We start from the raw sequence: 18,441 nt of genomic DNA, 5'->3' as shown, positions 1-18,441 counted from the left end.
CAGCAGCTTGAGTTTAATTAATCTTGAATTTTGCAATGAGTTCCCAAAACCCAACCAAAATTAAGTGATCAGCAATCCACTTAACTTGTACTCCTAGCCTCCTGAGATGACATTTTTTTTCTTCCAGTCTGGTAAAATTACATAAATAGTATCTTGTAGAATTCCTGACAACCCAACAGTATATAGAAATTTAAATTCCAGGACTACATAAGGATAAGAACAAAATTAAATCTATGATATTAACAGCATTATGACCAGTTTTGTTATTAAATATTAATCAGCTCTGTAATCAAAGTGGTATTTTATGTATATCTTTTCCTTTTTAAAATGTTTAGAGCATTCAAATAAATCTGAAATGCTAGGCTTGTGATTAAGTTAAATGTTTAAAAGTATTTGATTAAGTTGGTGATCAATGTTTAAATGGTTGAGGAGACTTGTTCATTTAATATGTATTTGATTTATTGGTTGAATAAGTAGTATGTGAATGTTTAAAGCAATCATTCTGAAACTTAAACATGCATCAGAATCACCAGGAGGGCTTGTTAGAACACAACCAGTCATGTTTCTGTCTTCAGTAGGTCTGGGTTGAGGCCCCAAATAATTTCCATTTCTAACATCAGATTATGCTGCTGGTTTGAAGACCACACTTTGAAAGCCACTGAGGAATGTTTTCAGTTTTATGGTTAAAGGAACGCTAATGCTTGATAAATTCATGATTAATAGATTGGACATTTTTTTTTTTGAAGTACAGAGTAGGGAATAGTCCTATAGACACAAAAAGTCCCTTGGATATTAAAGTGCTGATGGGCAAAAGAGAGCACAATAAAGCTTGATAGAAAATGCCATTTCAGCCACAGTAGGTGAAAGCGATGTGGAATCAGTGATGTGGGAGAGGAGGAGCAGCTCCCAGGTTGTCTTCATATTGGAATTTCTTGGGGAAAACAAAGACATTAAAGACCTTTAAATAAACAAATAGTAAATATTATTTTGTCAATAAGATTGCTTTCTACTTTATGTTTAAAGTTGATATAAATGATAGAGAAATCACCGTCCTTAATTTTCTTCTAGCCTACTAAAGATGTTTAAAACAAATAACACCTTTTCACTGGAAAAAATGACAAATCTGTACTAGACTGGACTTACAGGCACACTAAGAGTATTCTAGGTTTTCTATAGCTCTCCATCAATTTAAAACCCTGGCTTTAAACATTGGAAGAGCTGCATTAATATCTGCTACAAGTGAAAAGTTGACCAGTTAAAAATACTCTCTCTCTGGCTCTGTAATGACTTTTCATTTGGTCTCTTTTAATTCCCATTGGATATAGAGAGTTTCATTTGCCTTCCAGTGGATTCCTGAAACTTTAAAGATATTCCTAAGTATCTGTCCACAATGGTAGCAAAACAGCTTTTGCAAAATCCAAATTACCCAAATTTAAAGTTTCTCACACATATCAGTTTCCTCTGGACTTTTAATAGCCAATAGTAAGATTAAAAAAAAAAGTTAAAAAGTTTATTCAAGTTATTTTTGCCAAAATGTTTAAAATGTGTTCTATTTTTCTCCAATCATCTATTTTACTACTGCTTAGAAAAAGGAGAGTCATGGCATAGGACTTTAAATAGAAAAATGGTTCAGGAAAGTTAACAGTGATTATTTCTAGATGATGGAAGAATTGGTAGTTCTATATGTTTTTTTTACCAAAAGGAGTATTACTGTAATAACTAGAAAAAAATATCATTCAAAAAAACATACTCCCAAACATGACTTTGATAGTAATTGAAAATTAAATAGGGCTTCTTAGAGCAATAGCTAATTCTTGGCCTTGGTAAAGAAATGTACAAGATGAGCCTGGAATATCTTACCATATCAGAAAACAAGGGAACTATAAAAGACTAAATAGAGTTATATAAAAACAATATAGTAGCCAACTTGAAGACAGATCACATTAGCTAAATATGGGATCATTTGAGCACCTATAAGAATAATAACCACAATGAATTGAAACATTCAAATATATTTAAATGCATGAATTTATAAAGATAGTAAAAAATAAAACAACATTGAGAAAAGTCATAGCAAGGCCAATTTCAATTCAATTTAAAAGTGAATTCTCAATTTGTATAAACTCTCATCAGAACAGACTGTATAAAAATGGAGCAAGATAGCTCAATATGGCCCTCATACTGGAAATTTTCATGCAGGCTCAAAGACAATTTTGAAGGAATGAAGGAGTCATGTAAAGGATTGTCAATTTAAATAACCAATGAAGACCTTTCCAACCTCTAGTTTATATTATTTGTTGATATTTTTTCCTTTAGTATGAGATCGAAACTTTTTTAGGAATTAACTAAACCACCCAGAAGGCCAAAACAAAACAAAAAACACCATAAGCAAAGTTCCTTATGGCCCCAGGAAGGCCTGCTACAATCTCTGTAGTTGCGTGAACAGATACTAAAAATAAACAAACAAATAAACACCAATAATATGCTGTATGCTGGTCCAGATCTTAAGTGCAAACGTAGATACTGATGAGATGAATAATCACACAGCAATCCTAATGCTCTTAGAAGGAGTTGAGTTGTTGTTAAATTATTGGAACATAGTGAAAGTGTTGCAAAAGCCACAGGCAAACAGAAGTTGTATATTCACAGAGTCCTGCCATGTATTCTTCCCCATCCTGCCTTGGATTAGACTGTGTGTCTCTAAATTTCAGTTTGTTATCAATGACATCTCCCTTCAGTAGAATAGCTGACTGGCAAATGGTGGGAGGAATTTTTGACTGCATAATGACACCATTGAGACCACTGCAATCATTAAAAAGTGGACGTTTTCTATTTTTATTTTTTATCAAAGCAGGCCAAGGTACTAGAGGAGACATAGACTGGCGAAGTAATAAACTTGACCAACTCTCTTTATAAGAGGGAGAATATTCCAGCACTCTGTTATCTCTATCCAGGTTATAATTTTAATTATATCAATATAAGAATAATGAGAAAATGAGATAATACTTTCAGCAAACAAGATAATACCTTCAGCAGGGTCATGCTCACCCTGGAAGCTCTAGGGAAGAATCCTTCCTTGCCTTTTCCTAGCTTCTGGTGGCTTCCAGTAAATCTTGGCATTCCTAGGCTTATAGATGTATTACTCCAAACTGCCTCCATCTTCACCTGTGTTTCTTTCTGTATATCTCTACGTATGCTCTCATCTTCTTATTAGGATGCCAGTCATTGGATTTAGGCCCCACCCTACTCCAGTATGACTTCATCTTAACTAACTATATCTGCAAAGATCCTACTTCCAAACAAGGTCGGTCACATTCTGAGTTTCCAGGTGGACATGAACTTGGGGGACACCATTCAACCAACTACAAACCGCATATTCACACACGCTGCAACAACATGGAAGGGTTTCAAGTTGTCATTCTGATCACTAAATAATGTAAGATATAGAGGGATTTGTGGACGAGACACAGTCCTCAAGAAGAAGAGTGAACCACTGTCATATTGAAAGGAATGTTTTAGAAAGCTATAATATGGGGCTCTCCTTGCAAGATGATGTGGAAGGTAGAGGCAGTGCATGCCTCCTCTTACGACCACACCAAAATTATAACAAAACTACAGGGCAACCAGCACAGGGAGTCACCTGAGGTATGGCTGAACAGGAGCCCTACAACTAGGAACAAAAATAACAGGTCACCTCAAAACAATAGGAGGAGCAAAGATGAAGGGATCCACAACCATGAAGGGATCAAGAATCTGGAGGGCTATATTGGCTGCAGAGACTCTCCCCCATCTAAGGAGTGAGGGGTCCTGGCTGCACACTGGGCTCTCCAGCCCAGGGGACCAGTGCCAGGAAGAGAAGTCCCCATGACCTCTAGCTGTGAAAACCAAAAGAGTTTGCGGCTGAGGGAGACTGAGGGCTGCAGGAAGCGGAGACCTCCCTCTTAAAGGGCCCATGTCCGGCCTTACTCACTGACAGACTTGCTTGCTCTGAGATCTAGCACTGGGGCAGCTGCTCCAGGGGCACCAGGGACATATGGGGAGGTGCTGAGTAGTCGGGCTTCAGGACGAGGGCTGGAGGGACAGCTTTCTCCCAGACAGAGGTGCAGACAGAAGCCGTTCTTCCTTTGTTAAGCCCTGCCTGCTCCCAGCCTGCAGACACAGGTGCCACTGTTTGCTGTGTCAGAGTTGCCATCAACCCAGATGACAGAGGTTATTCTGCCCAGGAGATTCCCTGAGACTCTACTTCTTCCACCTTGTGGGCCCATCCAAGCTGCTTCCAGTGATTTATTCCATACAAATGGGTACTCTTTGCTCCTGCTGCAAACTTTCATAAAATCTCTCAAAGGCTCACAAAACCCAAAAAAAGCAGCATCTGGCCTCAACGTGCTTTATACCTCTTGCTGAGCAGCCCCAAGCCCCACACTAGTTGAAGCTGGCCTCAGTTTCTGACGTGGCCCCTTGTGGTACCTATAAGCCCAGCATGGGTGGTGGCCACATGTGGATTGCTTGGTGACTCTTAATGGGTGGCTCCGGAGGTGCACAGGCTGTGGCTGAATTTGGCCTGCAGCTGGACCTGTCCCAGGACTATGCCACTGAGCCCCACAAGACACCTACTACATAAAGCCACTCTACTAAGACCGAGAGACTTAGAAGCCCTATTGAATATATAGAAACAGACACGGGGAGGCGGCCAAAATGAGGAGACAAAGAAGCATGTCTCACATGCAAGAACAGAACAAAGCTCCAGAAAAAGAACTCAACAAAATGGAGACAAGCAATCTCCCAGATGCAGGGTTCAAAACACTGGTTATAAGGATGCCCCATGAACTTAGGGGAAGAGTAGATGAACTCAGTAAGAACTTTAACAAAGAGGTAGGAAACAAAATGGAGCTGGAAAACAATAAGAAGCCAGTTAGAAATGAAGAATACAGTATCTGAGATAAAGAGTACATTAGAGGGAATCAACGGAATGGATGAAACAGAGGATCAAATCAGCAACATAGAGCAGGGGGTAGCAGAGGACACCTAATCAGAACAGCAACAAGAAAAAGTAATCCAAAAAATGAAGATAGTATAATAAGCCTCTGGGACATAAAGCATACCAACATTTGCATCATAAGAGTACCAGAAGGAGAAGAGAGAGAGCAAGGAATTGAAAACCTATTTGAAGAAATAATTATGGAACACTTCCCTCACCTGGTGAAGGAAATAGACATATAACCCCAAGAAGTTCAGTGAGTTGCAAACAAGATGAACCCAAAGAGGCCTATACCAAGACACATCATAATCAAAATGCCAAAGGTTAAATTCAAAGAGAATCTTAAAAGCAGCAAGGGAAAAGCAATTTGTTACCTACAAGGGAGCACCCATAAGACTGGCAGCTGATTTCTCAACAGAAACTTTGCAGGCCAGAAGAGCTTGGCATAAAATATTCAAAGTGATGAAAACCCAGGACCTACAACCAAGATTACTCTACCCAACAAAACTATCATTTAGAATCGAAGGACAGATAATGAGCTACCCAGACAAGAAAAAGGTCAAGGAGTTCATCACCACCAAGCCAGTATTATAGGAAATGTTGGAGAGATTCCATTAAGAAGAAGAAAAAATATGTATCAAAAATATAAATAAAGAATGGCAATAACTACATATCTCTCAACAAGTACTTCAAATGAAAAAGAATCAAATGCTCCAATCAAAAAATAGGGTGGCTGAATGGATAAGGAAACAAGACCCTTACATATGCTGCCTACAAGAGACTCACATCAAATTAAAAGACACACACAGACTAAAAGTAATGGGATGGATAAAGATATTTCATGATGGACCTAGAGGGTATTGTGCTGAGAGGAATAGGTCAGAGAGAGGAAGACAAATGCCATATGATTGCACATATATGTGGAATCTAAGGAGCAAAACAAAACAAAACAGAAACAAAAATAAACTCATAGATGCAGAGAACATTTTGAGGGTTACCAGATGAGAAGGGGGTTGGGGATCAGTGAAAAAGGGCAAAGGGATTAAGAAGCACAAATTGGTGATTATAAAATAGTCATAAAGATAGAAAGTATAGCATAAGGAATATAGCAAATAATATTGTAATAACTATATATGGTGTCAGGGGGCACTAGATTCATTGGGGTGATCACTTTGTGAGTTATATAGATGCCTAATCACTATGTTGTACACTTGAAACTAATATAATATTGTATGCCAACTAAACAAACAAAAAAAGCTGTAATACTGTTATTAAAGTATTTATAGAAATGGTATTAAGACTCAAAAAGGTAATGTTTCTTAGCTCTCTTAACAAAATGTTTTAAAATATTGGCATCTAATGGGTGATATGTACCTAATTAGGTACTAATAAATTGGTATCTAACAGGAAATATTATATCCAGGAATCTTTACAGAGGTCACCAAGAAACTAGCAGTCATGGCAGTTGTATGTCCTTGAGTAAATGGTAACAAAAGCCAGTTCCTCCCAGCATGAAATATGATATATTTATAGTTTATATGCAGTTTGCCATGGTATAAATAGCAGGAGCTTTAAAGCAGAGTCAGGCTTCAGTTCAATTCACAGCTCATATCGCACTGACCCTATGGTTTGCACCACTTGCTTCTGAGTCTTAGGTTCCTCAGCTATAAAATGGAGATACGAATACTTATCTCAGTGAGTTATATGAGACTAAATGAGATTATGCTTGTGAAGGACAGGCACAGAGAAGAAATTCAAGTAATATTGGTTGAATCAAATTATGGCCTAACTCAATCAGGACAAACTCTTACTCAATTCTAGACATCTCTGAGATGTCCTAGTCAGCTTACACTGACCCACCTCTAAAATTTCTATAGCATATTTTGAGGAGATCATTCAGAATGCTATTATGCCCTACCTATTTATCTCTAAAGTTCTCAAAGCTAGGAACTAACATCCAAATCAAAATAATCTGGCCATTATAAAAGCCTTTGAGAATCAATTGCGTATGGCAATTTCATTCAATATTCCTGGGCTTCTACCAACACCAACCACTTGAGAGGCGCCTGAGAGCCAAAGAATGCCAAGGATTGCCAAGAGCCACCAGAAGCTAATAGAAGGATTCTTCTCTAAAGCCTCCAGAGTGAGCATGACTCCACTAACACCTTGATTTCAGACTTTTAGCCTCCAGAACCATGAGAGAAAACAATTCTGTTGTTTAAGTCACCAAGTTTGTGGTAATTTGTATGGCAGCCCTAGGAAATTAATACAGTGGTTTACGCTGACAAAGCACACTTTAGTAATCACCACCATAAGTAAATTACATCTATAAGGAAAGTCATTAGAGTAGAACAATGTTACATTATTTGGTTTTATATGGAGCTTTTCATATACATGGTTCCTAAAGCCACATTATGAAGTACTGTATTAAAGTGAAAATGACTGTGAAGCCATTATGCACCTTTCAGTAGTGGACTCAGAGCATTAGGCATGAACAGCTGTCAGTATGGAAGAAACAGAAAGCCTTAAAACTGGAGTGATAATGTCTCTCTGCTGTTTCTAAGTTCCGTCTGCTTTTAAACTTCCAAAAAAGCAGTGATCTGAGACATACTAAGGTTTCACTTTTGGTGTCACATCTAAAAGAACAAGCCCAGATCAAGGAGAAAAATAGAATATCCAACTCTTAACTCCAGCAGAGCACCAGAGAATAAACAACATCTGAAAATACCCTCAAATCTGAAACAAATTTAACTGAATATATATGCATATGTTTTGTGTTCTCTGATATGTTAGGGGGTAGAAAAGGGTTGCTAAGAAAGATTTTTCGAAAAATAAAAGTGAACAATGGTTGATTCTATCCAGTAGGAGTCTGGCCCTACAGGAACCCACACAGAACTAAGGAAACAATTCAAATCTTAAGGCTGCCCTCCCATGGGTGTAGGATTCACTCCCTTACCAGTTAGAGTATATCTAGGTAAAGGACAGTTAGCAAAATCCAGAAGAAAGATGAGGGCCTAGTTGTGCAAAAAATAGTTAACATAACAGTCCTGAGATGGCTGTCTTTGAAAGGTCTGCTTAGATGGTTGGCCCTTTGCTGGTGTCTGGGAATTTAGACTTGGGGAGGGTTTCACCATTCCTAGAAATAATAAGGATGGCTCACTGTCTAAACCGTTTGTATAAACACTACAGATTGGCTCAACACCTGCTTTCCTTTTGGGAATCTAGAATCCGGGTTCATGCTAGGCAGAAGGTGCTTATGTGATCAGCCCTCAATAAAAATTTCAGATATTGAGTAGACTCCCTCAATAAACAACATTTCATGCCTGTTGTCACAACTCGTTGCTGGAAGAATTAAGTACATCCTGTGTGTCTACACTGGGAGAAGATGCTTGGAAGCTCGTGCCTGTTCTCCCCTGGACTTTGCCCCATTTGCCTTTTCCTTTTGCTGATTTTGCTTTTTATCCCTTTTCTGTAATGAATCTTATCCATGAGTATGATCATATGCTGAGTCTTGTGAGTTCTAATGCATCATCGAACCTGGAGGTGGTCTTGGGGACCCCTAACACACCAGCTTTTCCACGATATCAGTCCACAGCTCTAAGTGTCCCTCTTCTCTTCTCACTAATATCCTCAGATTACATAATACCCAACTCAGACTTAGCTAAGGAGAATTTGTCCACAATATTTTGAAGAGTGAACAGGTTTCGTTATTGTAATCAAGAAAGAAAAGAGCAACACATTCTATTTTGAATGTGTATTTATGTGTTTTACTCCTTGATCTGATTTTATTTTTCCTTTTTTTGGTGACTGAGACAGGACCAACTTGTAACAGTATTTTTTAATTGCAGATTTAAAATATGTTTATTTGCAGACTTTAAAATATTGCTGACTGTCTATCTGTTTTTGAATACATCAAACTTATTCTTGCCTTATCTTTTTGTACCAGCAGTTCTTTCTATCTGTGATGCTTTTCCCACAGCTCTGCATACCTGGCTCCACCTTTTCAATGAGTACTCAACTGTCACCTCCTCAAAAAGGCCTTCCCTACCCACTCAATCTAAAGTAGCCCCCACCCCACCCACAGACCACCCTACTTTAGCTTCATCATAGCACTTATTTCAACCTGCTAGTTCATTCATGCTTTATTTATTTTTTGGTGAAAGCCTCCTCCCTGTAAAATATAATTTTCACTCCAAAAAAGGATTTTGTTTGACTTGATCAGCATTTTAGTCTCAGTGTTTAAATAATGCCTGGAAGAAAAACTAGGCATTCAATAAATATTTTTGAATAAATGAACAATTAAATCATTTGGCTAAATAAGAGAGACACTTTAAAAATTTCACTTAACAGCTTTCAGGAGACTCGCCCAATTTTGCTTTTTTTTTCCCCCTGTTGCCACATTCATTGTATTTTCCCTCAGGTTCTTCTTTCATCAGTGAGCAGTCACTTATTTTATTCTACCGGGCCCCCAAGGCAGCCAGACAGGCAGATAGAGAAGCAATGCCATCAATCAGTGTCAGGTGTGCACTATTCTCTTTATTTGTGAGGGCCAGCACTGTCATTTAAACATCATCCAATATCTTTGCATCTTGCAAAGTTTAACTTCTACAAAAAGCAAGGAGGCAATTACTATGGATTGTACAGTGTGCATTAGCAGGGTAGATGTCATTAAGATTCACTTCCTTGCTTCCCCTATTCAATTGCTTCTGTGAAAGGCAGTGGATTTCTCTTGTCTTCTTCAATTTAAATTTATTGAATTTTTGAATCTCAGCCATATCTTGTTTGTCAGATATTTTGGAAGATTAGGCAGTAATGGGGTACACAAAAGAAAGTCAGATTTCCACAGTAGCTACTCTATCCCCATCTCCCATTCCAGCCTCTTCTGATAATGCACTATCCTTATTCTCCTTGTATCCTGATGATTTCCTCACGCCCCGCCCTAACTGCACCTGTCCTCAAGGTTCAGCCTTCCACAATTCTCCCACAATGAAACTTTGGAGCTCATTTTCTACCACTGAGCTTAGACTTCTATTTATCCAGCATTCGACTTTTCCCAAGGTCTTTATCTTCAATGGCCTGTAGCCATTTGTACTTAGAGGTTCAGCCTTTAATGCAATATGTACAATACCTAATCTATCACTTTCTCCCCAAAGCAGAAACTCTTTTCATTTTCTTTCTTCTGCTAATATATACATATATATTTTAATAAAAACTAATCTGAAATCATTTATCTCCACTATCAGTGTACCCTTCATAATCAGTTATCATGAAACCATATAAATATCTCATTAGCTGTCCCTTCTTTACCATTCCCTTCACTAATGCACTAGCATAGATTGACAGCACAACGGCCCAGGATTACAGCACAACCTCCCAATTCAGGGTCTCTCAAAGTGGGATCCAGTCACCCTTGCAGTGGAATCATTTGACAAGCTCGTTAAAATATAGATGCCCAGACACCATTTGAGCCCTAACCTTTAAAATTAGAATTAGAAATTATCTGTCTACCTCCTATGTCTATCCTGGTCCAAATTACTCTACTTCTGTCTACACATGGTTTACGTTGGGATATAGCTCTGTTTAAGGACTATCACTTTGTATCTGATACATTTGGAGGCATTTGAGAGTATAAAGTGAAACTTAAGAATCAGAACTCTCACATTTTGGAAAAGGAAACTAAGATCCAGAGAAATTTTCACCTGTGGAGGTCACAGAATAGGTAAGTAGCAAAGTTTGGACTAGATCTCAAGTCTTGTGATTTCCAAGCCATGCAGAAAAAAAATTCACATAGCAGGCCTGACTGCTATCTTTTGAAAGCCCTGTTTGTAAGATGCCCTGGATGGCATCTGGGAAGTTCTATTTGGGCAAGATTTCCATCATTTCTAGAACTGATAAGAGTTGCTCACTGTGCCTAAAATGTTTTTACAAACAATATGGTTTAAATTAAAGCCTGCTTTTCTTCTGAGAGTCTGGGATTTGGGTACATGTCAAACAAAGGATGCTATGTGACCATCTCCAGGATTTGGGCACATGTCAAACAGATGCTATGTGACTATTCCCTAGTAAAAACCCTGGGCACTGAGTCTCTAAGGAGCGTCCCCGGTTGGCAACATTTCGTACGTTTTTTGACAACTCATTACTAACAGAATTAAGCTTGTCCTGAGTGATTCCACTGGGAGAGGACTCTTGGAAGCTTGCACCTGGTTTTCCTTGAACTTTGCTACATGTGCTTTTCCCTTTGTTGTGTTGTTGTGCTTAGTATACTTTCTCACTGTAATAAATCATAGCCATGATTATGACTATATGCTGAGTCCTGTGAATCTTCCTGGGGACTCATCAAACATGAGGGTGGTCTTGGGGACCTCATGACACAGAAGCCAATGATTTTCATAACTTATTTCACTGCCCCTCTCATGGGATGTATAGAAAAAGCAGTAGGGGTAGTCAAAAATATATAGCCTTAAAAAAAACAGCATGATTTAAATTCTGACTTAGCTGCTAAGCTCTATTACTTCTCTGAGTCATAGTTTCATCATCTATAAAATTGGTATAATAATACTTACTTTGTAAGGTTTTTACAAAGATTTAGAGATAATAGCACAAGAGATCTATAGCATATACCCTTTAAGAAGGAGCTATTATTTTCATTCACAGTCTTTTGGATAAGACAGAATGATCAGAAGAAATTCTATGATTCAAATTTTATGTATCCTTATATCCATGTAGCAATGGAATTAATTATACATATGGACTAAAAGGTCCCAATCATGTTGGAACTTGTGAGACTGTTTTTCTCAGGATCTGTACAGAACTCCTCTAAGGCCCTACAGCGGGAATTGTTATGTGAAGAGCAAGCACAGAGAACAACACGTTTATACTCATTCTCAGCTTTCAACCCATACTTGGCTATTTGTCTCTTGCTTTTCAGGTCCTGCCCACTCCATTGATTTATGGACACTGACCTCTTTCTGACTGCCAATCTGCACTTCTTAACTCTTTATTGGGTGCTCAGCTGTTCCTCCCACTGTACCCTTTTCCAACCACTAGTTCATACATGACTCATTCACTATCATTCACTTAGTCCCATATGGAAGATACCCTCTGAAACTCTCTCCTGGCTGTGTTCCTTTCTTCATCCCTTAACTAGTTTGTAATAGTTGCTCTTCAATGAAATATATTTCATTTTTGTGAAAAGAGAATTATTAGGGAAATATAATGGCAGTCAGTGGCATCATATTTGAAAGAAAAACTCATTTATGTTTATTTATTCTTTTCATCTTTTGCATCCATAAGATGAACACAGTACTTCTTATTAATATTAACATTGTCATCTGAAATAATGTAACAAAAGGTTTTAAAGGTGAGTTATTTCAAATCTCTCCAGCAACTCAAATGAGGTGGCTTCTTTAGTATATACTAGGGTAGCTGCCATAAAAAAACAGGAAGTGTCGGCAAGGAGTTACTTTATGGCACATCGTTTTCAGAAGAAAAATCAATAGTCCTCCATATTAAGGGTAAAATGTTCAAACAAAGGCATTTGCTCTGTATTTCTCGACCAGATATGGTATAATGGAGAGTATTGAATGGGGAGTCAGGAAGCCTGTTTTAATCTTTAAGTATAGTGTAGTGGTTAAGAGCCTTTTCCCACCTCTATTTTCACCTACGTGCGGATGAGCTACTAGTACTTGCCAATAGAATGTGAGTGGAAGTGATTATGTCATTGCCCTGTTAAGGTGGCTTTGAAGCAAGTACCCCACCTCCATGCTCTCTTTCCCTAACTCCTGGTTGGATGTTGACACCCATGGTGACCTTAGAGGCCACATGCTGAAGATTGTAGAGCTACTCTCTTCCAGAGTCTCTCAATGGCCACATAAATAATCAGTCCATCCCTCTTACCAATCAGGAACATCTACACTATGTTAAGCCACTGACATTTTGAGATTTTGTAACAAGTATATCTCTAATTAACTTGTTTCTCCTCTTTATGCCAATATGTTTGGGTTGTTATAAAGATTGAATGAGTTAGAACAAAGCTGACACATAATAAATGTTCAATAAATGTTAGCTATTAATATTATTACCTGCCCCAGTACTAACTGGTTATGAGTCATTGAACATGTTAATTTCTCTGGACCTTTATTTCTTCAATTGTAAAATGTAACAGTCATGCTTGATGATTTCTAAGTTACCTGAAATTTGAAATTTTGTAATCAGAAATCTCTTCAAATGGCTAAGAAAAAATTATCTTAACCCATGGAAGGTGACCAGAAGATGAAGGCGAGTAAAGAGGGAAACAAGGAAAACAGACCAGTACAAAGGACACTGAGAGGGAAAAACATGATTAAAAGAGAAGCATATTTTCTTTTCGAAATGTATCCATCAATTCTGAAATAAGCTTTGAAGAGAAGAAAATTTACAAACCGGGCTGTGTCCATGAGACTTTCATTTACACCCAAATGAATATCTTGTGTGGTAAGAAAACAAGGGTGTCCTCCCAGAAGTGCAAAGCCTACAATAAAAGAAAAACAAAAGTATTTTGAAAAAGAACTAAAATAAGAAACATAATTATGAGGAACTGGCACCATCTCAATCGAAAAGTCAAAACTTTTAAAGCTCTCCAACCTCTCTGATAGTGAATTCTCAGGCAAAGCAACGTGAGGATCCGAGGAAATTTTCCGTACACTCAACTCTCCACCCTCTCATTCAGAACTTGGCAATAATGGGGCACTGTTTTCTTTTGGATATTATGCCTGGTTTTGATGCTTTAAAATATATAATGTTTAATGATGTCTATCCAGGAAAACGGAGAAATAAACTAGTATGGGATATCATGGATTCCAATGGACTACTACTTAGTAATAAAAAGGAATGAACTATGTATACATTCAACATGGATGAATCTCACAAACATACTGAATGAAACTAGACATAAACACTAGATAATGCATAATTTAATTTATATGAAGTTACGGAATAGGCGAAACTAACAGAGAGTGGCAGAGATTAAAACATAGTTGCTCTGGAGAGAAAAAAACTGGCATAAATGATAGAGGCTCTGTTCATCTTTCTGGTGACCAAATCAAAGTTATGACAGAAACAAGGAGCAAGTAGCAAGGAAAATACTGCCTGGGATCTAGATGAACAAGCCACACAACTGAAGAGGAATTTTCCACTCAAATGGCTAACCTTGTAATCAGCTCTTTGTTCTGCTTCTGTAGCCATGACGCCATTAAACGATAATAGAGTTCGCTCCGCCAGAAGACTCCCTGAAACCCTACCTCCGCCAACTCACAGCTCCACCCAAGCCACATCCAAGCATATCCTCAGCGAGTCCTTGCTGAGCAGCGCCTAGAGTCACACTGGAGGCAGCTGGCCTCGGTTTCTGGTGTGACCTTTTGAGGAAAACATAAGCACAGCATCTGTGGATTGCTCGCTGAATCTTACTTAACAAGTGGCCCTGGAGGGGTAGAGGCTGAGGCTGGGGCTAAACTTGGCCTGCAGTTGAACCTCTCTCAGGACTGTGCCACTGGACACCTACTTCACAAATCCACACTAATAAGACCGGGAGACTTAGGAGCTTTGCTTAGCACATAGAAACAGACACGGAAAGGTAGCCAAAATGAAAAGAAAAAGAAGGAGAAACCATATGAGAGAATAAAACAGAGATCCAGAAATAATGGAGTCAAGTAATCTAACAGATGCAGAGTTCAAAACACTGGTTATAAACATGCTCAATGAACTCTCGGGAAATGTAGATAAATTCAATGAGAACTTCAACAAAGATGAAAGACAAAAATGGAAATTATAAAAGGGAACCAGTCAGAAATGAAGAACACATTATCTGGGATGAGAAATATATTACATGGAATAAACAAAGTGAATAAAGGAAAGGATCAAATGCCCTATCTAGAGGACAGGAAAGCCAAGGACACTTAATCAGAATGGCAAGAAATAAGATGCCAAGACTATAAAAATAATTTAAGGAGCATATGCGATACTATTAAAGATCCAAATATCCGTCTGATTGGTGTAACTGAAGAAAATCAAGATGTTGAAGAGCTGTTTGAAGAAATAATAATGGAAAACTTTCCTAACCTGGTGAAGGAAATGGACATAAAACCCCAGAAAGCTCAGAGAATTCTAAACACCAGGGATCCAAAGAGGCCCACACGAAGACACATCATAATTAAAATGTTGAAGATTAAATACAAAGAAAGAATATTAAAAGCAGCAAGAGAAAAACAGATAGTTACCTATAAGAGAACACCCATAAGACTGGCAGCTGATTTCTCAAAAGAGACTATGCAGGACAGAAGAGCTTGACAAAAAATATTCGATGTGATGAAGACCCAGGATCTACAATCAAGAATACTTTATCCAGCAGAGCTATCATTTATAGTTGAAGAATAGGTAAAGAGCTTCCCTGACAAAAATAAGCTAAAGGAATTTATCACCACTAAGCCAGTATTACAGGAAATGTTGGAGGGACTTCTTTAAGAAGAAAAAAACATGTATCAAAAGTAGGAATAAAGAATGATAACAACTACATTCCTATCAATAAGTACCTTAAATGGAAAAGAATTAAATGCTCCAACCAAAATACAGAGTGGCTGAAAGGATAAGAAAACAAGACCCCTACGTATGCTGCCTACAAAAGATTCACTTCAGATTAAAAGACACACACAGACTAAAAGAAAGAGGATGAAAAAAGATATTGCTTTGATGGACCTAGAAGATATTTCAGTCAGACCGAAAGATAAACACTGTATGATTTCATTTATATGCAGAATCTAAGGAATAAAAAGAATAAACTAATCAAAAACAGACTCGCAAATATAGTAGACAATTTGGTGATGGACAGAGGGAAGGGGGTTTGGGAGGCTGGGGGAATGTGGTGAAGGGTTAAAGAAGTACAAATTAGTAGCTGATGGATGGTCACGGGGATGAAGAACATGGCATAGAGAATGCAGTTAGCATTAATACGTTGGCTAGATGGAAGGTCAGGGGAGGGAGGAAGCAACTGGGGGGATAGTTTTATGAACTATATAGATGTCTAACCAATGTATTGTATGCTTGGAAATAATTAAAATAAATAAATTTAAAAATATATATATATATAGTTGCTCTGGAGAGGGTGATTGGCTGGGAAGGAGCATTGGTGAACTTCCTTGGGATAATGGTGTGTTTTATACCTTGATAGTTTGTAGGTTACATGGGTATATGTATTCTTCAACACTGGTTGAACTGAACACTTAAGGTCTGTGTATTTTACTATATATAAATTATACCTTAATTTTTTTTTAAATAAGCATTGAAATGGCAGTTTCAAGTCACTAAAAGTCAGCAAAGTCAAAGGGTCGTTCTACTATTTGATTTGTCTTTCAACCAAGACATAGCTAGGCACTACTTACATATTACCCTTACCACTTTCCAACCCTCCAGGGAATGTGAAATTATTGCAGACATATGAGCAGATGAGGATGGCTCCTACCTCATCCTCACAGCATATTCCATAGACCTGAAGAGGATGACACAGAGAGGGATCTGCCCCAAGCCACAGCTAAAATCTATGGGTGTGTGGAGATCCTTTTTATCACACACCCAAGGGCAAAATTATGGAAAATGGTGACACCCAATCAGACCTTCACTATTTCATTTGAGGCAGGTTCAATAGGCAGAACTTTGATACACAATGTAAAGGCAAATAAGTATAATTGCAAGACAGAGACTTGTTCGAGGAATTTTGCAAACATTACTATTTTCCTCCTTGTAATATACCTAATTTATCTATTGGGAAATATACAACAGTCACAATTTTCTAATCCCATCTGTTTCCTATGAGAAAGAAGAAAATCATTAATTACATAGCAAATTGGAGGATGAGGACTTTTAGACCCATGAAGGGGAATTTCACCCAAAGTCTCATGAAACACTGCACTTCAGCCTTAACATAATTTGAATAATGCAGTTTGAATATGGATGGGTATTAAATGAGACTAAGGAATCCTTTTTGTTAGGTGTGATAATGATATTATAGTTATATAGGATATATTGTTATAAATCTTTATTTAAAATATGCACACTGACGTATTTTGGGATAAAATGTCATTATAGCTTTAATTTACTATAAAATACTTCAGCAACAAAAATGAATAGATAAATCAAAAAAGACAACATATTAACAGTTGTTAGACTGATGTAAGGGGTATTGGTATATTCATTATGCTAATCTTTCTACTTTCTGATTGATAAGTTTCTTAATTAAAAGTAAAACTCAGAAAATCTACAACAAAATAGTCCTCATTTCTGTTACTACATAAAATGAAATAATTATAATCTACTATTTTATGCTTAAGAGTGTTCTCTTAAATATGCCCAGACCAAATGGTTTTCAGCTAGAGGCCACTGTGTTTTGGCTCTAGCACTAACTAGTCACAGAGCACTAACATGTGTTGGCACTTTATAAACATTCTTCTATTGAATCTTGCACTCTGACAAAGAGCACAGTAGATGTTATTATAAGAATTTTGTAAACATGGGTTCTAAGAGTCAAAGAGTCTAAAAACTTATTCAAGATTGTTTTTAAGAACCCAGAGCCCTAGGGCATTCCACAGGGGAGACAACCCCTGAGCCGACTTACAGTGGGATCTACAGAGGCAGGACAACATAGTGGAACTGGTCTCAATCTTCTTCACCTGAAAAATCAGGCAGTTTGCCTAGAGCCTTAAGACCTCTTGCAGATCTGATGTGCCATGTTCCATATAGGATCAGAGAAAGTGAAACACAGTAACAGTCCTACTTACTAAGGGTCCTATAATAAAGAATCTGACTCCATTTATGATGTTTGACTGCTACCAGCTTTCAAGTCTTGGTAGCCGTCAAACATCACTCTCCCCTCTCCTTCTGCCCTATATCTGGTCAAGCTGATATGAAAGTGCAGATGATCCCTCCTTTGACACTAGCAGGAAGTTCAAACTATGCAAGTCCTGGCCTATGTATGGGAATCCTCACCCCGGCCCCACTCCCTAACCACAATAAAAGTCCAGACCAGTATCATTTCCCTGATCTCTAATGCCACTTCTGGACCAGCTTAGGGGCCAGCCCTACTCTCCCCAGAAAGCCACATTATGTGAGGTGCATGTGTGATGCTCTTGGTGCATGTGTGATGCTCTCATTGTCAACAATCAAACCACATTTTGGTGGAGGCAATCTTGTCTCTGCGGAGTGACCACAACAGGTCCTGAAATTTATTCATTCGTCCTGAAATTATGTGTCTGGTACTGTTCTAGGCACTTGGGAAAGCATTGTAACAACATGGTACAAGTCTCTGCCTACATGGAACTTATATTCTAGTGGGGAGAGACAGATAATAAATTGAACGAGTAAATTAAAATAGTCTGTCCTTCTCTGTGATTTCACTTTCTGAAGTTTCAGTTACCTGTGATCCACCACAGTCCAAAAAT

General features: G+C 38.0%; 1 protein-coding gene across 1 annotated transcript in view; it reads right to left on the bottom strand.

The window, feature by feature from the left end:
• The window catches only part of OTC (ornithine carbamoyltransferase), a 62,082-nt gene that overhangs the window by 22,982 nt on the left and 20,659 nt on the right, over positions 1 to 18,441 (bottom strand). The window contains exon 4 of the mRNA XM_023525609.1: positions 13,400 to 13,487. Coding sequence (XP_023381377.1) covers positions 13,400 to 13,487 — 88 coding nt within the window. The remainder of the gene's footprint in view (positions 1 to 13,399; positions 13,488 to 18,441) is intronic.

This window comes from Pteropus vampyrus, unplaced genomic scaffold (genome assembly GCF_000151845.1).
Source record: "Pteropus vampyrus isolate Shadow unplaced genomic scaffold, Pvam_2.0 Scaffold582, whole genome shotgun sequence".
NCBI lineage: Eukaryota > Metazoa > Chordata > Mammalia > Chiroptera > Pteropodidae > Pteropus > Pteropus vampyrus.
Note: the sequence above shows the minus strand (reverse complement) of the source record. Positions and strands in the feature narration are given on the sequence as shown.